The 24,716-nt window shown below is 37.4% G+C and overlaps 1 protein-coding gene across 3 annotated transcripts; it reads right to left on the reverse strand.

Moving 5' to 3' along the window:
• Positions 1 to 1,636: 1,636 nt before the first annotated feature.
• On the reverse strand, positions 1,637 to 23,501 carry mcoln2 (mucolipin 2). 3 transcript variants are annotated; one of them, XM_023339634.1, is made up of 14 exons: positions 23,391 to 23,501; positions 22,649 to 22,802; positions 21,393 to 21,566; positions 19,520 to 19,673; positions 19,286 to 19,364; positions 19,147 to 19,198; positions 18,901 to 19,000; positions 18,540 to 18,652; positions 18,126 to 18,275; positions 16,760 to 16,861; positions 16,336 to 16,458; positions 13,237 to 13,443; positions 12,379 to 12,518; positions 1,637 to 1,801 (listed from the first exon to the last, which is right to left on the reverse strand). In XM_023339634.1, the coding sequence occupies exons 1-14, from the start codon at positions 23,432 to 23,434 to the stop codon at positions 1,765 to 1,767; spliced, it is 1,629 nt and encodes a 542-aa protein (XP_023195402.1). In that variant the 5' UTR covers positions 23,435 to 23,501; the 3' UTR covers positions 1,637 to 1,764. The 3 variants fall into 3 exon arrangements, with proteins under 3 accessions (XP_023195402.1, XP_023195401.1, XP_023195403.1); XM_023339633.1 differs by having other exon boundaries at positions 19,102 to 19,198; XM_023339635.1 differs by lacking the exon at positions 23,391 to 23,501 and adding an exon at positions 22,892 to 22,998 and having other exon boundaries at positions 19,102 to 19,198.
• Positions 23,502 to 24,716: the final 1,215 nt, after the last annotated feature.

The raw sequence follows: 24,716 nt of genomic DNA on the forward strand, positions 1-24,716 counted from the left end.
TGCGTAATAAACACTCTATGCCAGTTTTGATGATTTATTTAATGTACCATCAATGCAAATTGAATTGGGTACCTATCATCTATCAATGCACCTCACTTTGAAATACTTTATTTGCACATTGTGTATTACTGAGCCAACAATAACCTAAAAGGCACTTGAAATAAAACATTGTATAAGGTGAAAGTTGTAAATACATCAGGCCAAAAGGTGGATATTTCTTCATATATACATGGAAAGTAGATGAGTTCACTTTGAGATTTATTTGCAGCCAGGCAGCTCACCTGCAAGAACAGAAATGAATGAAAACAGCAACAAATACTTATTTTATTAATTTAAATCAAGATATCCTTCTTCAAATCATTTTTAAATTTGTTGGAGTGAAGTTAAAAGTTGCTTGAAACCCTCAACTTTTATGAACCAAGGTTCAGAGAGAAATGTGACAATTTGAAAGCTATAGTCATCATGTTTCACACCAAAAGCCTCTGAACGCTATGAGAGTTTACCTCTGTCCCAGAAAGTATTCACAGCTCTTTCCTTTCTCCACATTTTAAGTCACAGTTCAACACACAAATATCCCGTTATGAACATGTGGAAAACTGCTTTTGAGAGCTTTGCTATTTTAGTAAAAAGAGAAAATCAAGAAATCACATGAAAGTATACATAGCCTCGCCCATGAGCACAAAATTGAGCTCATAGGCGATTTATCTTGTTAAATTAAACTAATATATTAAAAAAAAATCTTGTTGCCACCAAATATTGTACTTTCCTTGTGTGTTTAAACAATCCACACACTTACAAATGTGATTACTGTTGACCAAAACACAATCCTGATTGATGAAAGTCTTAAAAGTTGTTACTCTGCTCCTTTTCTGAATATGCCAGAGTTTTGCATGTTTATGGAAAACACTGATGTGGGCAGCATGTTCTAACAAAATAATGATTTGATCTGAACCTCAACACTGTCGATGTTTATGGTCATTGTGCTGCTGGAAAGTGACACTCCATCCCAGTTGCCAGCCTCTGCTCACCATTGTTACAAAAAAAGTGTCCCCACAGCATGTTTTTGTTTTTTTAACACTAAAAAGTATTTTTTCCCATGTGTGTCTTGTTCATGCTTTATAGGAATACTACCCCCCGGCCCCCAACAAGACCCTGTAGGAGCAATTTTTGCAAAGAAATAAAATCCCCCATTAATGCCAACATTACTTTTACTCAACACAGTTATGTTGTGATCGTCGGTCAACAAGGACATTCATGTTTCTACTTGCATCTTTGTGCGCTAAGCTGTAAAGTAATTTCATGCAATGACTTCCTTAAATGCCTGTGGCTGTTTATACAATGCAAGAAAGACAAAAGTATAAGTTTTATACCAAAATTTTATTCAACATTTGAATAATTTACATTCTGCACTGCATAGGATCCATGCAATGCCCTGAAAACAGTTCTTTGGCCTTGAAGTGCCTGTGCAGACCTAAAAAAAAAAAAGGCCCAGTAAACTTTTACTCCATACCTTGAAATACAGTGGAATCTGCTACTATATTAAATAATTCATCTCAGTTCCAGGTCAGAGTCCATATTTGTGTTTCCTGTTACACTTTATTGGATATTTTACTCATGAACTCGACATGCGCCTGGATTTTGTTTTTCCTTTTTTTTTTTTTTTTTAAAGGCATTAAAGTTTGAACTCCGAGATTCCGTTCAGAGAAAGAACGTCCCGGTTCCAGAAACCTCCAAAAAGCAGCTCTTCTGGAAGTGGGCCTGCATTCAGCTAATTAGTATGACATCATCAGATGGTGGGGCCCTGCAGAGAGGGAAAGAAAAAAAAAAAGACATGAAGCAACCGATCTCGTGTGAAAGAACCATTTGAATATCAACCGCATGAAATTAATAATAATTAACAGTGGATCTGAAATCATTACTTTCAGAAATCAGCATTTTCTTTCATCCCAAGGGTATGAGCCACCAAAGGTAGGTCTCCAGATTATGTTTTAGTTGTTGTTTTAAAAAAAAATCATTTTAGTTGAGCTTAAATTATAATCATGTCCACAGTTACACACTCTGAGGCAGTGTGTGAGCCAGTTCTGCAGGCTCACACGGTTGCAGCAACACGTTTCACAAATGTTCGTGACTCGTGGCTGTGATTGACGTCTTCAACAGAGCTGTGTAACAGCTCTGCATGAGCAAACTGCAGGCTGCATGTTGGACAAGTCTTTAATTCGATAAGAGTGTGACAAACAATCGTCCACTGATTTACTACACAGCACACTCTAGTGTTTGGTGGCTCTTAACTTCAGCCTGAGCTTGACGGCTTAAAAGATTTGAAAAATGTGATGAAACTTCACCAAAAACCATTTATCAAGTCTAAACAGTTACATGTGTACAAATTTATGCACAGGTGGCAATGCAGAGGGAGAATAAGTGAACATGACAGGTTCTGTTTTTAAGCTTTGAAAGTGAGCATCCACAGAAATCCTAATAACTTCATATCAGACAAAAAGGTACAAGGCTTTTTTAAACTACATTTTAATACAATTAGACAGAATTGAACAGTTATGTTGCTTTCAAAAAGACTAGATTATTTATTACCGTTAGTTCTTTGTTTATTCTTAAAAAAAAAAAATCCCAACTATATTTTGCCAGGTTTAATTTGCTAGTCTCCTAATTTCAGCTTTGTCTATTTTCTTTCAACCATAAAACTGATGGAAGCAACACAAATTAATCGGATAAAAAAAAAGTAAAATTAGAAAAAAAAAACTATATATATATATATATCTCCAGCCATCCATCCATTTTCTGTTCACCCTTTGTCCCTAATGAGGTCGGGAGGGTTGCTGGTGCCTATCTCCAGCTACGTTCCGGGCGAGAGGCGGGGTCACCCTGGACAGGTCGCCAGTCTGTCGCAGGGCAACACAGAGACAGACAGGACAAACAACCATCCACACACACATTCACACCTAGGGAGAATTTAGAGACCAATTAACCTGACAGTCATGTTTTTGGACTGTGGGAGGAAGCCGGAGTACCCAGAGAGAACCCACGCATGCACAGGGAGAACATGCAAACTCCATGCAGAAAGACCCCGGCCGGGAATCGAACCCAGGACCTTCTTGCTGCAAGGCAACAGTGCTACCAACTGCGCCACTATTTATTTATTTATTAGTTCAATTTAGTTAGTTTAAAATAATCTGATTATCCCACAAAGTGAAGACATGTTTTGATCCACGAAGCAAATGGGAGTCTGACCCAGCTCCTATAATAAAAAGGCTTATTTAGCTGTCAGAAAGAAACAGAATTTTTGCACCAAAGCCTCATAATTATGCAGAAAATGTTTGTTTAGTCACTCACTTATTGTTTCGAGAAGGTATATGTAAATGTCTCATTTAGAAAGTGAGAGGGAATTAGCAGTGGGTTTTTAATACCGCACAAAAATGAGTGTGCAAAATGGTTAGTGGTGAACCTTACTGGATCTGTGCTTGCATCACCAAGTCAACCCAAAAATAACAGATGGCAAAATACACTTTGCTCAGAAGTTTTAGTCTTTTTAAATTGATCAAAATCTCTGCTCACGGATGTGCCGTGGTGGCGTAGGGGATAGCGCGACCCATGTTAGGAGGTCTTGAGTCCTCGTCGAGGGTTCAACTCCCGGACCAGACAATATTTGCCGCATGTCTTCCCTCCTCTTCTTCCCCCTTTCCTGTCAGCCTACTTCCATATAAGGGACATTAGAGCCCACAAAAGACCCCCTGGAGGGGTGAAAAATAAAATAAAATCTCTGCTCACTATACTAAAACAAAATAACAAATCCAGAAGGGTGAATGAGTTTTTAAAATAATGATTACTGCACTTTCGCTAAATGCCCTCTTCTTCCTTAGCCAAAGCCTTTTGTCATTTCCTAACAAAGTTAGTCAGGCCAGAACTGCCCACAAAAGACTCAGGAAGTCCTATGAGTATGTTGCACCAAAGTTGTCATAAAACATACCACAATTCAAGCAAGAAGCTGCTTATTCAAACTGGTCTGGTATTCACATCAGTAGGTGAGTGGGGTAGTTTGTAGCAAAAGGTTATTACAGATCATTTATTGGAGGTTTGGAGCAATCATAGCCTCCTGAGACCCTGCATCCTCATATGAGGACATTACATTTTTGTAAACACAGATGTAAATAATAACATTGATTGAATGGTCTTATCGTCACACAGATAGACCCAATGTCCTCGTCTGAGGACATTGGGTTTTGAGAAAACCACTTATTGTAGAAAGCTGAAATTTCATTTTTAGGCCAATTGGGTCCTTATGATCCCAAATGACAAGGAGAAATGTATATGCAAAAACAGACCCATTGTCCTCATATGAGGGCATTGGTTTTGACATAGTTCAAGAGCACATAGAAAGCTAAAATTTAATTTCAACTAAAATTAGGTCATACTAATCCCAAATAGTAAGGAGACATAAAAAATGCACATCAAACAAAAGCCCGGGTCTCAGGAGGATAGAGTCTTTCTATTCCTAGATATTCTACTGCCATGTGAATTTGGCAGATACAAATCAAGCAGCAATGAGCAAATATATTTCAAGTGGGGTGGCATTAGATAAGAAAAAAATAAACATGAATTTTGTCAAGAGTAGATTTCAAAAACATAAAAAGCATCTCAAAAGATCTGGGATGCACACAGGAAATCCGACTGCAAAGTCAAAGAGAAATGTAGAAACAAAGGCTCACACAACCAGGCTTCATAGTATTCCATGATTGTTCATTTTTTTAATGCAGCTGGAACAAAATATGTTTTAACATTTATTTCACAATTTTTCAGCTATAAAAAAGGGGAATTTTGTCCAAGACCAGTCATACTCATGCCACAGACCTACTCAGCCTCTCACTTCCACAAACATCCACATTTCAAGTACCGGTATGTCTTTGTACATCAGGGAGGAACAAGTTATCTGAAAAACAAAACTCAAAGCTTTTAACCAAGAGACATCTGTGCACAACACCACATCCTCGTTTTCATTAAACACTCACATTTTAGCTTCTTTGTTTGGCACCAGCTGCTTTTATTGAACAGTAAATTGAAAAGAAATGGGGCGGAGAAACAGGGAGACCTGCAGCAAACGGTCCGAGACCAGGAACTGATTGTACCCTGAAGGGTTACAAAGGAGAAATAGCCTTCATCACAAAACCAACCCTTTTTTTGTTGTTGTTTTTGCCTTCTTATTTTTTTTGTTTTAACAAAAATAGATGGCTCTACATCCCTGTATAAGCTATAATACAGAGATGTATTATAGCTTCCCTGTATTATAGCAGGGAACATGAGCTGTTCATCGTTATGAATTTAACAATTCTTGATTGTTAAGTCAGAAAACTAAATAAATACTTTCAGCTGTACCAGAATAGGCTACAAGATGCTGTGGACAAAAATCATCAAGTAGAACTAAAGCTGTGTGTTTGTTGGGTTCTCTTTAAATGTAAAAATCTCTAGAACTGTAAGGTGGACTCCTAATTTTTAAAGTTTCCCTCCATCAAATATTCTCTTTAAATACAAATAGAAACTTATAAGAGCAATTTAAAAAATATATAGGTAGATCCTTGCATTTCAACTTCCATCTTAAACCAGAATAAATGATAAATGCTGATGATAAATGAGTCCCATCATCAGCAGGTCAAAAAAAAAAGAAAAGCTTACTGAATTCAGATCATCTTTCATCCTGTGGGACGTCGGCATCTCATCTATTTCTACAAATCAAGACAAACGTACTCCGAAGATCAATTTAGTCAGCTGCAAGATGGCAACTGTCTCCAATTATACAGGCTGTGCAATTTGTCTTGGGTACTAATGATACAACTTACTTCTTAATTGAGTTGCACTACTCCGTCTTATATAATTGCTCCGTTACTGAAACTACACTTTAACCACTTAAGATCTAGAGCAGGAAACCCTAAATGGCCCAGAAATGGATCACAGCTCTAATAGATCCAGGAAAAACAAATGAATTACAGGTTTGAGCACAAGAGTCTGGTGAGAGAAACCTTATTGTGGTCATGCAGCACTTTCCACAAGTATTGGCACCCTGGGTAAAAAGAAAATCTATAAAAAAAAAACAACCTTCAAATAAATGAGAACTATGTTGCAACAGTGTAATCTTCTATGGTGACATTTATTGAGTGAAGGGAGAAGAAACCGCGCATTAGGACAAACTTCCTTTTTTTAAAAACAATGTGTCAATAATATTTGGCATCCATAACAACTGATCTGTTGGTTAATTCTGTACTTTAAGTTGATCGGCGTCAATTCCTAGACAGTTTAAAATGGAAATCCTATCCCCAGGCATACATGGCATTGCACAGGTCACCATTTCTCTATCTCAGCACTTGGTATTAAATAAAAAGATAAAAAACACAAACTATGAAAAACAATGCTGGATGAGGACACGGTTTCATTGTGCCACCACATAGTAGGGAGGATAAGGAAGTTGTTTAGAGAACTGCAACAAGTGGCATCTTGGGGGGGTTACCAAGTCTCCATAGCAACAAAAGCGCAAGATTTTGCACACATATTTTTCAGGCGTGGCAATAACAACAACGGAGGGTTAAACAACATGTTTTCAAACAGATCAGTGTTTAAGCTAAGCCTTTCAGTTCCATATTGGATCTCATTTTAAAATTATGCAAGTTCATATGACATAGTGAAGGAGGAAAATATGCCAGGAAAGTGATACTTTCTTAACACTAAATCTGTTGTAGCTAAAATTAAGTTTTTACCATTTTACATACCTCAATCAACTTTGAGTCCAACCAAAGAAAATACACATTTGGGGAAAATGTGAACTTTTATCTTATTTTAAGCAATTTTAACATCAACAATCCAATTACAGTTTCCAACATTTTCAGGACTTTAAACATTGAGCCATTTCAAAATCTTGAACACATCAGAATAAAATGAAAACTTTTTTTTTTAAAAGGATTTACTTTTAAAAGTTTCTACACCATTATTGTGTAGAGTAATAGTGTAGAAACTACACTATTACAGTGTAGTTTCTGATTTCATTGAAACATTTTTCAATGCATCCAGGACTCTTTAAAGGTCTGCTGGTTTACACACCAAGTCATTAATTGTTTATTTTACTTACAAAGCACATTTCATGAATATAAACTTCAAATTCAAAAGGGTAATAGAATAATAATGAACCGTTTTATCTCTGCAAAAGATAAAACGGCAGCACTGTGGCTGCTTGAGTTGTTGAAGAGTCCATAGAGTGAATGCCTAAGAGGCAGACATGACTCAAATGCGATGGAGTGACCAAGACAGTAAAACACCAGTCATTACTTTATGTTAGGAAATTGTCATGTCATCTGATTACAAAAGAGATAAAAAGAAGAAGCATTTCTACAAGATGAAACTAGACACACAAGGGAGATTCTATTGCATTATCTTCCACATTAAAGCTAATGAGTAACTTTAAACCATAGATCGTTCAGAAGTCTTCCCACTAAACCACAATACGCTAAGAAAATGCTTCTGACTCTAGTCCAGCTCCAGTGAGAGAGCAGAGATTGTTTTTTTTAAGGGTAATGTACCGAGGAGAGGAGGTGGGGGACAGAGCGATGTTCTTCCTACTTTTCAGGATGCAGTTTCTCTGTGATCAGTCCATCACTGGGTGTGTCTGCATAGTTCCTGCCACTAATTTCATTCCTCTCAGACCAAGGAAGGCCACAAGCCAATCCACAATGTGGAGGAAACATCACTGTTGGCTGATGATAGGGATCAACTCATTGGAAAGGAATGCACATTAAAAGGAAGACAAGACTGTTACATGTCTCGTTGGCAGCAACAAGATGAAACGGATGCAAAGTGAGCTGCTAATTAAATCTACTAGCAGTGTTACTTAATAGCACAGTGGAGTTGGGACTGACAAAAAGAAAACCTGACAGCAAGTTATTAAAATCTGAACAAAAAAAAGGTTTTGATTAATGACAAACCATAAACTGCAGCTATCTGTATAATACACTAGTTTATTAGGCTTAGGTTGCTCTACTAACACTTCAGTGTCAAACTTATAACTGTTGGGGTGCTGCGGTGGCACAGGGGTAAAGCACAACCCACATTAGCAGGCCTTAGTACTCGATTTCGTCACAGGTTCAAATCCCAGCCTGATGACCTTACCTGCATGTCTTCCTCTCATTACCCACTTTCCTGTGTGACCACTCTCAAATAAGAGCCACTAGACCAGTGGTGTTAAGCTCAGTTATGTTTTGGGCCATATCAAAACTCTGAATGCTCTTAAAGAGCCGGTTGTGCCAGAATGGGTTGATTAAACTGTTAAGAAATTAAGAAATAGCTGTTTATTTTTTTGTTTTAATGAAATATTGAACATCTTTTCACACTAATCAGTCCCTTCAGAATTTTTTGTGTTTTTTTCCAATCTAAATTACAGATTTTGTGGTGCTAATTTAGAAATATGTGTAAGAAATTGTTCCGATATATTTCCGATGTGTAAGGTTAAATGTGTCTTTTCATTACTCATCATTTCAAACACGAACTATAACTTTACATCAAGCAAGGCTGAGGCAGAAGTCACTTAAACCAAATGCTTTTGACCAGTTTTGAGAAAAATTTGCAGTAAAATCAGAAAAAAATATTTTGCGTGAATTTTGTGGATTTGTGAAAAGCTGGAGACTTATTGATGTAAACTGGAGTCTAGAGGGCCACATCAAAAGCTGCGGCGGGCCAGACTTGGCCCCCAGGCCTTGAGTTTGACACATGTGCACCAGACCCAACAAAACAGTTATATAAAGAAAAAGAAACCTGTCACTGTCAAAGAGTTGAGGTTAATATTATTCATGCACCTGCCAGATTTAGATTCACTTCCCTTTCAAAGACAATGTTAAAGACAAATCGGTAGCACTTTATTTGAAGGAGCGTGAATAGGACTGACATGACACTGTCTTGAACATGAAGGAGTCTTGTCATGAAGTGTCATTGTGTAAATAATTAGGCCTGTCACGATAAACAATAAATCAATTAATCGCACGATAAATGAAAACTATCGACCTCATTTTAATTTATCGGCTTTATCGTTTCTGCCTGTACTTTTCTATTTCTATTGATGACGTTGGATGAGAAGGCTCAACTCCGGTGCTCTCCACTGACCCCTCCTTTCCTTATTTTTTAGGAAGGGAAAAAATGAGGAGGAAGGAGTGGACTATTGCATTAGGTAGTCAGGGCGCGCATCATTTTGCACTTCTGCAGCTTTAGAGCCCCGTGAGAAGATAGCAAGGTAAAGAAACACTATCTGATATTGGAGGGTGGGAGGAAGCACGAAATGGAACTGGTTTCAAAGCCGAACGCAACTGCAGCAGTGTGGGAGTATTTCGGATTCAAACCAAATGACCGAGGCGAACCGCTGAACCTTTGCGAGCCAGTATGTTGCATTTGATAAAACAGTAGCAACTAAGAGCAGCAACACAACCAACTTGCACCTGCACCACAAGCACAACCATCCAGCGAAGTTTTTCCAGCTAGGGACAAAAAGTAGAACCGGTGGCCCGTCTCCATCTTCAAGTTCGCGACAGTCCACCATCTCTAAAGCAATTAATCGACAGGCAGTGTACAGGACGGCACAAAGTGGTGCACGCTCACAGACAGCGTCGTTCGCTTAATTGGGAGCTAAAGAGATGCTCCCATTTAATATTGTTGAAAAGCCGGCATTTCGAAAAATGTTGCAAACATTTGATAGACAGTACGAAATCCCCGGAAAAACATATATATCACAAACGGCAATTCCACAACTGTACAACAGTATTAAAGAGAAATACTGAAGGAGATAAAAGACATTTCATTTTACTCTGCTACGTCGGATATGTGGTCAAGTTCAAATATGACCCCTTATATAAGCTTGACCATTCACTATGTAGCTGCTGACTGGACCCTGCACTCTAAATGTGTAGAGACCAGATATGTCCCAGATAACCATACTGCTGACATCCTGGGAGAAAACCTGAAATCTGCTTTAGCAGACTGGGGACTGGATGAGGACAAAACTGGTCTGCATCACAACAGACAACGGTGCTAACATTGTCGCTGCAATAAGAAATCTTGGCTGGCCATGGCTCAACTGCTTTGGCCACAACCTCCACCTTACTGTTTCCCATGGTCTAGACCAGGGGTGGGCAATCCTGGTCCTTGAGGGCAGGTGTCCTGCAATTCTTCGATGTCTCTCTGGTCCAACACGCTTGAATCCAATAGCTGAATCACGTCCTACGTGCAGTCAAGTTCTCCAGAGTCCTGCTAATGACCTCATTATTTGACTCAGGTGTGTTGAAGTAGAGATACATCTAAGAGTTGCAGGAGACCGGCCCTCAAGGCCTGGAGTTGCCCTTCCCTTGTCTAGACAGTGACAAAGAACGGACAGCACCTGCCATAGGATTCTGTAAAAGTTTGGTCAACACATTCAACCTGAGCTTCCTTAAATCTAATGATATACAAACTTCATAATCTGTACTCTTTTGGTTGAACGTAGTTTTTATTTCCACCGTGGCTTTATCTTGTGTTTAGTTTTTATTCAACTGCATTTTTTGTTAACAGATACTGAGAGTCCATTTTATTTTTATTTTTGGTTGTTTTATTTTGTTAACCAGTTCCAGTGTTTAGTGTTCTTTTGAAAATAAAGTGCATTTATCTTTGACAGGATGTGCTTGCATTATTATGTCATTATCATTACATCAGTTTAAAATGGTCTCCAAACAATATTATCATTTATTGCAATAATTTTTGAGACAATTAATCGCTCAGCAAAATTTGTTATCGTGACAGGCCTAGTAAATAATGACACTTTTACTGCAAAGTTCCATTAAAACTTGCATGAAATGTCCATTAAAAGTGTCAACTTTGCGTTACAAGTGTCATTATTTACAGAGTGACACTTCATGATAGCAATTATAAACATTTATGAAGATTCCTTTATGTTCATAACAGGTGTTATATCATAACAGCTGACAGTGTCATGTCAGTGTTATGCACACCCCCCTTCAAATAAAGTGCTACCGAAAAATCAAATAACCCCCAAAAATGTATGAATTAATCTAGAAAAAAAATAAAAAGGTATGGTAAACATATAAACCCTTATCATCCACTCAACTCATTTATCCCTCACTTTGCCAAGATCTGCTTTTTAAAACCCTAAAACTAAAAACCACTGGAGCTCATTAATACTGTACAACAGAGGATACAGGTTGCATAGTGTAATGGAAAATGTTATAATGTGCTCCTCACCCCTCTTCTGCTTTAGGTTATTTGTCCTGTCATACAATTGGTCAACCTGCTCACACGTACACCTCTACAGTGTCATGACAGCAGAGGAAAGATCTTTTATCCTGGATACTAAGTGTTACTTTTCCAACCCAGAACTTGTCTGCCCTCTTTAGCATCAAAGAACAACTCCCTTTCCTTAACAATAGATAAATGGCAAAAAACATCTGTGTTTTGAATCCTTTGTGCTTAATAATCAAAGATTCACACCTATAGTCTAATCAAGCCTCTCTTCTGTGACCCGAACCTATAAAAGGAAGCCATTATCCTCTATCAGAGCAGATTGACAGGCTCCTTTGACTTTCCATTTCTGTTCTCACCTTGCAAAGTTTTAATAAATGTTTTCTCATCCAGACTCTTGTTAAAGTAATTTTTTTCCACCAAATGAAATATTAGATTTCCGTTTGTCTGCAATTTGACAGCAGAAAGCTTGAACAAATCAATATTTCAAACAAGGTTTCCGTTTTATAAATTAGTACTTTTGATCAACAATATTTATGCAATGTCCCAGTTGGACCTTGAAGTTAAAGTTTTTAAGTTCAACACCCTGAAGTCAGAAGATCCAATATGCCTGCTGCAAACACAAAACATAATAATAGCTACTGTAATAAAATATTTATTTGAACCTCATTAAATTAATTGCACATGCAGAATAGTACAGTAAAGGTGTTGCTATTGGGGTTGAATTGAGAAAATAAAGCTGGGGCCCAGCAAGCGATCTGCCAGCATGCATAAGGCAGATGGAAGGATGCAGTAAAAGAAGATGAGGAAAAAGGGATTTGTATCTTATTTTATTCCAACTGTTAAGCATTAATAGTTTCCTTGATTTTGAAAGACTGGTACGCCTCAACTCAAAATGTTGACAGCAAAGCTCAATTTGGATACAACTGTGGCCGTGTTGGTAAATGAAACTGACACCAGATTAAATTAGGAGAGGAAAACCTGAGAGGACTGGGCAGAGTGAAGGCTGGGTGTTTGATATAACTGAAAAATTATATAATTTTTCAGGTATAATTTCTGAAAACTCACAGATTTGAACCAGGTTGTGATTTTAGAGTATTAGCATTGCTGTCATACCGTTGGCAGCAGTAGCAGTGACGTATAGAGTTACTGAGCTCGACTTCTGTCTGGCCGATTTCTTCTTGAACAGGAAAATCTTTATGTCCCAGAAGAAATTTCTGCAAATCAGTGAGCGGGAACCCGTCCCTCTGGTAGTTCTGCAGACAAAGGAAATACACAAGGTTAGAGAAGCAGCACATTTCAGATGAAATTGGAGAGAATCTTTGTTAATTTTCCCTTTAGTTTACATGTTTGATTACACACAACTAGGCCTGTCACAATAATCCACAAATCAATTAATCATATGATAAATTAAAACAAACTCAATTATTTCCACTGGGTTGATTTATTCTTTGTCTCTTTTTTTCTCTCTTTCTACCAAAAACTGGATGATAAAAGTCTTCAGTTTGGTGCTTTGGTCTCAATAAGCCCTTTTTTGAAGGGGAATTTTGTTTACAAAGACTTCAAAATAAATTAGATTTGTTGTTTTGTTTATTTATCTTTGATATTTAAAATGTCTTCCAGTTCCAGTGTTAAATATTCACTAGAATTTAAAGTTTACTGATCTTTTAGAACGCGCGCTTGCGTTATTATTTTGCCATTACATTACTTAAAAATGATCTCAAAATATCATTATCATTAAACAATATTATCGTTTATCACAATAAGTTCTGGGACAATTTATTTATTTATTCTTTTTTTTTTGGACAGGTGTTGGTCTACCACATTAAATCCAAATCAAATGTTAAATTTGAAGAAACATGTCCAAATGTAAACAAGTTCAGGGGATATGAATACTTCTGCAAGGCTCTACTGTGTATCCAAGTGTTTCAAGAGAGCTACCATTTTCCCCTTAGACAAAGAGCACAGGTTTACCTTAATGGTCTCATAAGAGTCGGTGATGAGGGCAATGAAGAGGGACAGCACCATGTAGATGAACAGCGAGATGAAGGAGTAGAGGTAAGCCCGACTGAAGAGCCACACCAGGATATTTTTGTCCTTTAGCTGGGCAAAGGTGGTGAACATGTCGTCGCCGTTCAGCAGAGAGAACAGACACTCTGCAACTCGACTCAGGCCCTCAAACTAAAGGAAAAGCAGGTGAGAGATAAGTGATAAAATGGTGCAGGTCTAACGTGAAAATAACTTTTGCATTTAATAATATACACAGAAAGAAATGGGTAAATTCCATATATGAAGAACCTGGAATACAAACTGAAATAAAAAAAGAAAGATCGCCAAACAAATTGAATCCAAAAAGGAAGCAGAAAACAGATAAATGACAGCTGGCAAGAGACTGAAAGAAGGATAAAGGAAAGAAGAGTCCTGAAGGTCAGACATGGACTTAATCCAAGAAGCTCTGGTCATCCAGAGAGCGATGGCATCTAGAAACAACATCCCTCTGCATCTCCATGGATTCGAAGCACAATACTTTGGGAATCCACGTATGGAAAGTAGAGTTTTATTACATCCTCTGTATATTTACCGGAGTGATAAACAGAGATTCCTGGAAGGGCTGACAGGAACTTCCCTGGTCAACTTTCTGTAAATATTTCAAGTATTGATAATTAACTGCTGTGGTGAGCAAATTGAATGCGTTACAATGCCACCAGGGTGCCTGCTCATGAGCACTGGAGTTAAGTTTTATATAAAATATTAAAAGGATACAAACATGACAGTGAGAAACCAGAGAGTGCTACATGCTTTGATTACTTACTTTTAGTTTTGAGTAGAATAACAGTTTTAGGTTTGTGTTAATTCATAATCAGTGTTTTACTGCTTGAAGTTAAGGGTTAAGCAAATTGGTAAATATTGAAGCACTATATAGTTATGCCATAAAATAGGAAGAAACCAGTTATCTTTAATTTGGTCAAAACAAAAAAATAACTTAAAGGAAGGGATGTAACAAATAAGGCATTCAGATGTCACCCAGCTTTTGGGAGTGGAATTACTTTCCAGTTTAATGAAAGAATAAAATAACAAAATACTGCACATTAAATTACAGTGTGCAAACTAGGCTACTTTGTATCATGTTGGAAAAAAGAATTAAAAAATATGTTCCAGCCACATGTTTCCCATAAAGAAAAAGATTTATGGCTGAACAGCTGAAGATCATCAACAACTTTTATTTGCTGTACATGAACTCAAGTAAAGCAGCTGATATAATGCCGTCTGAACAAACTTACCTCTGCAGGCCATGACTTGTTTTGACTCCCACGTGCGGTCAAAACTTCCGTAAATAATTTATCTCGCCAGAGAAGGATCGTTAAAACACACGGCTCTCCGGTGCCGCTTGCTGGCAAGGGATTTTCCTGTCGCCACAACCAGCTGTGGCTCACTCCTTTAGAGAGGTTGATGAATAATTAAATGGTAGCAAAAGTCTTAAGTTGTTAAAGTGCTGGAACATTCAGAGTCTGCTTCATAAACTGTCCTTCATCAGGTTTCTGCATATATTGGTTGGTTTCTTTAACTACAGCCTGCAGAGTACAGATTTTTAATGTGGTTCCCAGTCTTAAAATGGATATCCATGATGTGGTGGTTTATAAGTTTATGGATGAATTGAGAATCCTTGAATATTTGTTACATGGCAGCCTAAATGACTTAATACAAACAAACACCCCTTATGTATTGAATGATCACACATTTCCAAGCATAAAAATGTTATTTCCTCCAGAATATGTATGTGTGTACAGCTTCATGACTTCAGACTAACTGGGGAAAAACACTGGCACCTAGTGGATAAGCTGTATCATTACAACAACTTAAATGTAAGAGTATTTGAAAAGGAAGATTTTTTTTCCAGTTTTCCAACATTAATCATGCACCGCCTACACCAAGCCAGCAGTGAGGCATCTTTTACAGGCTTCCATTACTATAAGCAAGGCAGGATTAAAGTTAAAGTCAAGTTATTAAAGTTAGTTAATTCTGCAGCACTTTTGCAGAACCTAGATTATCATACATGTCCAAAAAATGCTATCTTGGAAGATGTTAATCCAGGTGTGTTGTGGCTTAAAGATTTTTAGATTAAAAAAAAATTCTACAACATAAATTAAATCAGATAATCAGTCTAATGTGTACTTAAATTTTTTCTATAGTCAGATTTTTACATTTATAATTAAACATATGTTTGGCTAGAGCACTATGGGCAGCCAGCTACTTTAGCAATGACCTTTTGTGGGCATCAATGGTAGTTTGTTGGACAACAAGCCAGTCAGAACAGTGATGATGTATGGCAAAGGCATCACATTCATGCCTGAGGACCAAATTGGGTCAACAATACAACTAGTTAACTAGAACTATCCAAATGTCTACAGGAGCTGGACAGCGTGTGAGTAACTTTGTGCACTTTTCCTTTCCACCAAAGCATAGACCTAATTTCAGGATGTTTATTAATTTACAATTATTTTACAAATTTAAAAGTTTCTGAGCAACTTTCAGCCACAATAGTCAAAACATTTTTTTTAAAGTTTGTCTTTTAAAATTTCTGAGTTGGTGTGTATGTATCTCTAGCCTCTTAGCAACCCAAAACCTGAAAAGGTTCAATTTTTGTTTCTTGCTGTGATTCGTTGATGAGGCAAATATAAAATATCAGCTTTTGGAAATGGAAATAAGGTACAACATCTGGAAACTACACAAATAAGCATGTGTTTAAGGATGTGGTCTCCAAGTTAGGTTTTTATGAGAAGGCTGCCGTTGTATTTCTATTACAACCCTGACCTCCTCAATTATTATTGCTGATGTTGGTAGCTTATGCACTCTTGTTAAACGGAAATTTTGAATGGAAATGCAGTTTCAGACATTTGGACGTCCTGTGTTTAACCACACACATGGCCTCAGCAGTTCTGCTTCAACAAATGGCATTAGTCACCTAAAAGCAAATACTTTACAGTTCATCTGTAGTGAGTTACTCCACACCTCTCTCAACATGACTCAGTGCAGGTTCTTGGATAAACAAACCTCTGTGTCTGCAACTTTTACCTTTTCGTGATACGGTCCGAGTACGATCCACCCGCAGAACGTGTAACCGAGGTAGATCATGCCAGCACAGCAGCAGAAACGGAGAACTTTAGGAAAGGCTGCTTTCATTGTTAAAATCAAGACCTGGAGGCATAAATGTTGAGTTGTTTAATGTTTTAGGCATACAGCAAAACTATTAAAACTCCCAAAGATGAGAGTTTAATGTCCATGTTTCTTGGCATTCAATTCTGATTGCTACACTGTTGGACACAACACATAAAAAACAAACATGTAGCTAAAGAATTATCAAACAACAACAGGTCCACTTTTTAAATCCTTCTGCTGTCAATCACTGAACATACTCAAAAACATCTTTGATAGTGAGTTTTTTGTTGTTGTTGTTTTTCTAATGAGATGCCAAGGAATAACAATGCTCTCAACTCACATTATATTTTTGGAAGTACCCAAGGTACCTGATCACCCCGACCCAGACCAATAACGTCGAGGTTCCCAGGAAGATGCTGCACACATCATAACTTGTCAGACTCTACAGGAGACAAAGAGAGCAGAGAGAAAATAAGAAAGACTATCAGAGCAGCATGAACAATTGAACAAATCACGAGTTCTTGTTTAATAAGAGTAAATAATAAAAAGAAAAAGGAAAAGCTAATAATTGTGTGTGACTTCAGCTTTATTTTAAGAGTGAAATCACAACACAACATGCCCAAAATACAGAGTACACAAGATAGCTATATTCATATGAGTATTTTTATTTGTAAAGGTGAACATGAAAGACTTCATACAAAACATTTGTAATTAATAAATTACTTTCTGGTTCAGCTTGTTTATCTTCATGATGGAATTTCATTCCAAAGTTCACTCACAATCTCATAAATGGCTACAGGTCAGTTTATTACACTAATAACCAGATGTCAAATCAAAAGTGATACCAACCAGCTATCTAGGCACTTATCTGTAAAGGTAGATAATATAATAATAGATCAAAAGTGCCACAATACATCTCCATTTGCTGAACTTCACAAAATTAACATAGAAAGATCAAAAACTGTTCTAGACGAGAAAAACAACCTGGATTACTTCAAATGTCCAGCAGGGGGCAAAAGATTTGGAGTACAGCAGAAAACCATTGTGCACAGAATATAACTTTATACTGCAGTCCGAAGCATTTATCACATTTTAAACTATAGATCTTATTTTCATGCAACAAGTTTGTTCTCAATACATTGATAAATGTATTCTTACACAGATCAAAACAGAAATATTTTATAATATTATAAAATATAATAAAGGTAATAGCTTTGGAGCTTCATTTCAGCCTGCTGACTAACTGTACAACAGGTTGGGGAGGGGCAATGATGCATTACAAATTATTTTGTAAGGATGGAAAAACTCTAGTCACTTTGGTACTCCTCCTGTAATCTAATTTTAAAAAATAATAAATTCTATAGGATTAATATGATTTTAGTTTTTTTTTTTAAACTCAAGTACACATCAATTTTGGTAACTGGGCAGACTTTTCTAGAATATAGGCAAGCAAACAAAGTGCAATGTTTTTAAATGAATAAATAAATTTACATCATGACATTTTATACTTGATAGGAGTATTTTTTGCCAAACATCTTAAAGTGAGCAGTACATAAACACATCAAGTGCAAAAGAAGTCTCAATGATGCCTCAAATACACACTGACCACATTACAAGGAGCTTCATAGCCAGTTATGTCAAACTAATCAACAAAGAATTGTCACATTAAAGACTTAATGTGACTTAAGCTACATTATGGAGCTTACCTTTGCCTGAATTTCCATCTTCAGTATGGAGCCAACTATTGCCAGCAGGTCACTGACAATGACCAAAACGTACCAGCCATTCAGGAACTCGCTTTGGTCGTCCTCACACACTTTACGATTAAAGTTCTCTTGAAAGAATCGAGAGAATCTCTTGTGAAAAAAAGAAGAAAGTCAGTAACTTAAATTTAATTCCCAACAAAAAAAGATCACAGGAAATGGAGGTCAGCAAGTCCAGATGGTAAATGTCAAATATTTTGATAAGATAAATTTTATCACTGAAGTTTTGTTTCAAAAGGTTCTTTTGCTTGGATGCAGATTTCTCCCAATAATCGTTAACCAAGTATAGAAAGAAACCGATAAGTGGACAGCAGCAGCAAAAACATAACAAAAAACATTTTCTTTATTATAGCTGACCTGGAGTAACCCGACAGCCAGTATGATTGAGCGCGTGCATAACACGGCTGACGTTATGCAAACCAGAATGACGAAGCCATCAAACACCAGCAGATAGTGTGTGTTCTTCTGAGCTGAAAACGACAATAAAAAGGAAGGGCCTGAGTGTGTGCTTATCTCCTTCACAACCCCCTCACACTCACTGCTGATATGAGTCTGCAAGAAAACGCCTTTTAACAGCGAAAAGCTTCCAGAAGGAAAAGTCTGATAGAGATTTCACTTAGAAAATGTGTTTGAGTGAAACACAGAACGAGTGTTTAACTGGGTAGAAGAAAAAACATGGTTTTGGTTAAGAAACAATTCTTAATCTACTGAACTTCACCTGTTCCAGATATCTTCCAATCTTTGCATGCATTGCTTTCGGCATCTATGTCCAGGAATAACTTGACCTTCCCACTATGACATTGGTTGTCAAATATAATCTGAAAGGGAAAAAAAAGAAAAGAAAAGTGATCTTTTATTACATTTCAACTTTGGCTCAAATAATTGATTTTCACCTATAAACAGCAAAGAAAATCTATACAGTGACATGGAACGAATAGCAGTCAGGTAGCTCCCGGTGTCGAACCGTCTGCAGGTTGATTCCCTTCAGCTGGAAGCTTATCTTTATGTTAACAAGCCTTAAAGAAAAAAGGAAAAAGGTTTGAAAGGTTATTTCTATTGGGGATTCTGACATGACAAAACAGCACAGATACACATGACAATACCTGTAGAAGTCCAAACTGAAGAAAGATGCATTCTGGGTTCTCCACATGTTTGCAGTTCTTGGATCATGTGACATACAGTCTGAAATAGAAAGAAATGCATTTGGAAAAAAGTACAGCATCATGACAAAATAATTGCTGCTGTGCATTTGTATAAAACAAGTGCAAACAACAAAAAAAAAATCAAGTTTCTTTTAAAAATTTCCCATATAGGATGAACATTTCAAACTGGCCTACCTGTTTCTAGGTGAGCATCGATATCATAGGTCTCGTCCGAAGGCTCCAGGCTGCCGTTTCTGTAGTACTCTTTACAGATGGTGAGAGGCAGCAGCTTCCCATCTTCCTCTGCATAGCTGATAGGGCCAACCGAGAGCTGACCCAACTGGCTGTACTGTAAAGATCACAGGATTCAGGTGAAACAGTCTCAGAGTAAAGCGGGTTGAGGGTCTCCTTACAGTGACCCCACAGTAGACCGAATATCTGCTTCCGTTTTCTATCATCATCTTCACAGCTAATATAACCAAGCAATGTTAACATTGCAGTTTGCTACCTGTAGAAATTTACATGCATGGTTCGTGACATAATATTGTTAATATCCTACCAAATAATGCATTCAAGCAGTCCTTTGTGTTTTACAAATTCATGTTAGGGAGACTATTGTGATTCCAGCACATAAAATGTCTTGCACTCTCATCTCTCGTCAGCTGGCTACTTTTAAAATAACTTGGCATCCAGCTTATCCCTGATAAAATGTTTGTAATCTTCTGTAAGTATTGCCTATCAAAAACACTTTTCATAAAGAGCTAAAGTGTTTGCTACAAATTTTCCATTGTTGAGCAAGTAGCAAGTAAAAGGCCACAAAAACCAACTCACAAAAGTTGTTACATTTGGTCGAGGTTTGCAGCTTGTCCTGTCCTTTCAATGTGACAGAATAACACAAAGTTGTGCGTAACGGTGGAATAAAAAAAAAATGACATGGTTTTACATTTCTATAAAGAATCATTTAAAATGTTAGCACTTTGCAAAAAATAAAAAAAACTCTCACTTCAGTTGCAGGTTATTTCACATTTAGACTGATTTTTATTTATTTATTTATTTATTGCTAAAGTTAATTTTAGCTAGCTATCTTTAGCTTGGACAAAAAACATCCAGTCATAAATTTGACTCATGGAAAGTTCTTAAAAAAAACAATGTGTTTTTTGTCTAGAACGTTGCATAATTCCACCATCTTGTAACAAGAGCAGCTTCTAGTTTGTTTAGTCTCCTACATGGTTTGTAGAAAACTCAATTTCTTATGGTTTTCTTTCAACAAGGGGGTCTTCTGGACCTCATGACTAAAGTTGTTTTATTGACAAACATTTGCAATCGAGCCTCATCCCAAATTACTATTCCCATCCCATAGTAATTTTGGCCCAGACTGTCAATTTAGCTCGGCCACAATGCCTTGCTAGGTTTGTGGTTCTGTCATAATCTGCCCCGTTTAGAGTGACAGACAGTAACAGAGGGAAATGTTCAAAGCCTGGGACACGTTTTAAAAACATAACTTTTTCCTTGACCTGTCAGGTTAGCTTCTTGGTATTTATGATGATGTTTGTTCACCAATCTAACAGACCTCTGAGGCCTTCACAGAACAGTTGTATTTATATTAACATTAAATCACAAGTCACCTCCATTTAATATTAGTTTATATCTGAAGATTAGTTGTGCTACTTTGTGTCAGTTTATCAAAAATCCTAATTAAGTTTATCACATGATAAATAAATGTGAGAAAAGGTCAGAGTTAGTGCAAAGGTTATATAAAACCACCATTTTCCAGTCAGTTCCTCTTTTTATGAAATCACAAAGTGTATTCAGAGGATTATTATGCAACTTAGTTATTATACAGCTTCTGCACTGCAGTAGTGCCTAATATGTGCAGGATTCTTCTCAGATTCCAGGAAAAATAATGCTCACATTGCAGGGATGGACTAGTAACTGAGACAATATTTTCTGCAAACTAGACAGTTAAAGCAAGTCTTCCACATTAAGTTTCCTAAAATTCTCTTATTTCCTTATCCTAAAAACCATCAAAACAAAAAAATCGAACAGCAGCTTTAATTTCTGTACTTGCCTGATCAAGAACGTAAAAGAGGCTGTCAAACACAGCCTGCTGTGTATAAACAGCTACACTATAGTCATCCTCATCCACCCCAGTGTATCCTTTCAGGAAAAGGTTTTTCAGGGCCATGGTGGTTTCCTCCTTATAGGCAACCACCAGCTGGTTGTTGAGGCCAAACAGGATGAGCTAGAAAGAAAGAAATGGAAAGTGGACACTTAACAAAAGCCAAACAAACAGCATTATTCAGGAGAGTAATTTTTTTTTTTTTTTTATCCCCAAAGGTGTCTAGTTTTTTCATGGTATCAATTCAATAAGGTGTGGGAAATATTCCTCTGAAAGGTTAAGCCATTTTGAGAGAACAGACTGAATCAGAGAGTTGTAGCAGCCGGATTTTGAGCTGAATATTGATTATGTCTGTAGCAGTGGCTCGGGAGGTAGGGGTGCGGTCCAGTAACCCGAGTGGGTTGGGTCCCATCAAATCTGGTGATTCTGGAGGCTATTTGAGGACAGGACAGCTACGATTATATACAAGAAACCAATTTGAGTTGATTTGAGATTCATGGTGCACCATTCTGCAGGAAGTCATCAGAAGATGGCTAGACAGTGGTCATTAAGGGACGGACACGGTCAGCGTAAACCCACAAACCCACAAACTCACAATAGACTGCGGCATTTAAACAATGCTAAAAATCTGCAGAAATGGGGTCAATAATGTGTCCCCTCACCACTAAACCATCACCAGCAGCATAAACTATTGATACAGGCAGGATGAATGCACACTTTCAGATCATTTTTTACTAAATTCTGACTTTGTCAAAGTAAATGGACTTAGCAGAGCAGGAAATAATTGTGATTCTGTTTTTGTCCTTTTTTGGCTCTGTTTCCTGTTATTAGCTGGCAGAGGAGGCTCTTCTGATGCAGCCAATCAGGTTAGAGGGTTGGCACTTCGAGATGGCACACCACATTCAAGCTGCTCTGAAAGCAATATCTACATTAGATCTAAAGTCATGCTGAATCCCCTCTCACCATTTCAATATGCTGTTTGAACTGCAGCCAGTTGCATCCATTTCATCTAGTTCCCTTAAACGCTGTAAGTTGCTGTCATTTGATTGGCTGTTTTGCTGGAGTTTCAGGGGTGTGAGGGCTGTGAAACTTAGGTTTAGTTTGTTTACAGAAATCTCTCAGGTACATGTTTGCATTTTTCCCCGAATAGGTGTGGAACAGATCCAGCATTATCATCCTATTTTGAGGCTGTTCTTTATACATACTTGTGTAGTGATCATGACGATCTTCAGAATCTGGACTCCCATTTTCCAGGGTATGTGTCGACGGGTCCTGTACTTCTCACAGGGGCTCATGAAGTAGTATCTCAGGTCGTCTCTCAGCTTCTCCTCCTTGATAAGCTCCTGAGTCATGTCAGAGCTGCAATGAAAACAGAAACATCAGGCAGGAGCAGATGGACCTTACCTTTGTGCAAACAAAGTGGTGCTGCAGAGGACAACAGTCTCTACCTTTTAGCCTATTTCCTTTGCAGAAAGCAACATAAAGCTCTCCGGAAGAAAATGCAGAAGTGGCACTGTGAGAGAGCAGTTATTTCCTATGTAACAGATGTTTAGTGAGGAGGTAAAAAAGCAACTTCACACAGAGTACAGTGCCTGCTTTCAGGGTTTTTCCAAGGTTCAAGTCCAAAGTAAATCAGTCAGTGAGGGGGCTTCTTTCAATATTTTCTCAGTAGTTTGTCAACCGCAGGCACAGCACCAATCTCTCCGTACTGCACGTTTCTGTGAAGGTTTTTCTAGCGAGTTTTAGAGGGGGGGGGGGGGTGGAATGGTGAGGTGAGACTTAAACTTCAGCTTAGTTTCTGTTTTAGTCACTTTGAGAGTGAGATCGAGCAGGCGTTTGAGCGACAGACACAAAGTAACATAAAATACTTTTAACTCCTAAATGGGATTTTTACTCATAATTAAAAATAATAATAATAAATAATATTAATGGTAATAATAATCTTACCTAAAAGAGTTGCTCCTGTCAAGATACCGAACCAGTAACTCCATTGATGGTGAGCCCCGTGAGAAGCACCATTTACTCGAGTGGGGTTGTGACAGCGATTACAGACACTTCTCGCGTAAAAAACTCCCTGCAGCTGAGCTTTCTGTTTGGTGTCCAGTCAGCCAATCAGCAACCGAGTTCAGGAGGCGCTCAGGTGCGCAATTTGTGGTCAGAGTCAACTATGGAGCGCTACAATGGCCAAGTTAACAGGAAGGCGTTAAAATATTCTAATTTGAAATTAGAATATTTAAAAAATTATTTTTAAATCATTTAAATGACTACAATAATTTAAATGCTAATAATAACCCGATCATTTTTCTACACTTATTGATATTTGATCATATGCCACAAAATCTGTATTATTTTGAACACACACAGCAGTAGTTGTGATCTTTAATAGAGATTTTTTTTTCACAGTGATGACAAATGTATAATTTCACCATATTGTATCCAAAAAGTATGTTGCAATAAATCAGTAAATAAATCTACTTTGCAGTATTTTCAATCGATCAATTTTTTCATACATTTCAAAGTTCAACAACAAGGCAGTAGAAAATGTTTAACATAATAAAAACACAAAAATACAAAGTCACTGAAAACACCATACACTATCAAACGTTACATTTTGATGAGTGCCATCATCAAAATCATCAACACACATTATGTATGTTGGTCAATGTTCCATTTATTATGATTCAAATGCAACTCTGATGGGGTGGGAGGAGGGGTTAGCCTTGATTTAAGGGAACGGTGTTTCACTAGTTTTGCAGTTTTCTGGAAATTTGTTCCAGATTTGAGGTGCATAGAAGCTGACTGCTGCTTCTCCAGAGCGGACCAGAACCAGAAGACCTGAGTGGTTTTCAAAGTTTCTCCAAAAACTGAAGATCTTGCAAAGGTTTTGAGGTTAGCATTTCACTTTACAATTACTTTGAATATTGCCATTTTTTGTGTTTTTCATTAAAACAATTTACGTGATAATGACCAACCACAGAGTTCTTTTGTCAGGTTGTTGCTTGTTTTAATAGGAGTTACCAGCATCCCTGTGACCCCGCAAGGATCAGTGGGTATAGATAATGGATGGATATACTTTAATAGCTAATAATTGGATGAAGCGGTTATGTGTCTTTATTTTATTCTTTTGGCTGCTGAGGGTTAGAGTTGGGTATTTTTGAGGTAGAAAATGTTGCTTCTTCATTTTAATGAGCCTCTCCTCACTAAATGGACATGCAATATGCATTTGTGACATCCATATGTTAGTCAATGTATAGCATGTGTTCTGGTTGATTT

This window comes from Xiphophorus maculatus, chromosome 9 (genome assembly GCF_002775205.1).
Source record: "Xiphophorus maculatus strain JP 163 A chromosome 9, X_maculatus-5.0-male, whole genome shotgun sequence".
Taxonomy (NCBI): Eukaryota; Metazoa; Chordata; class Actinopteri; order Cyprinodontiformes; family Poeciliidae; genus Xiphophorus; species Xiphophorus maculatus.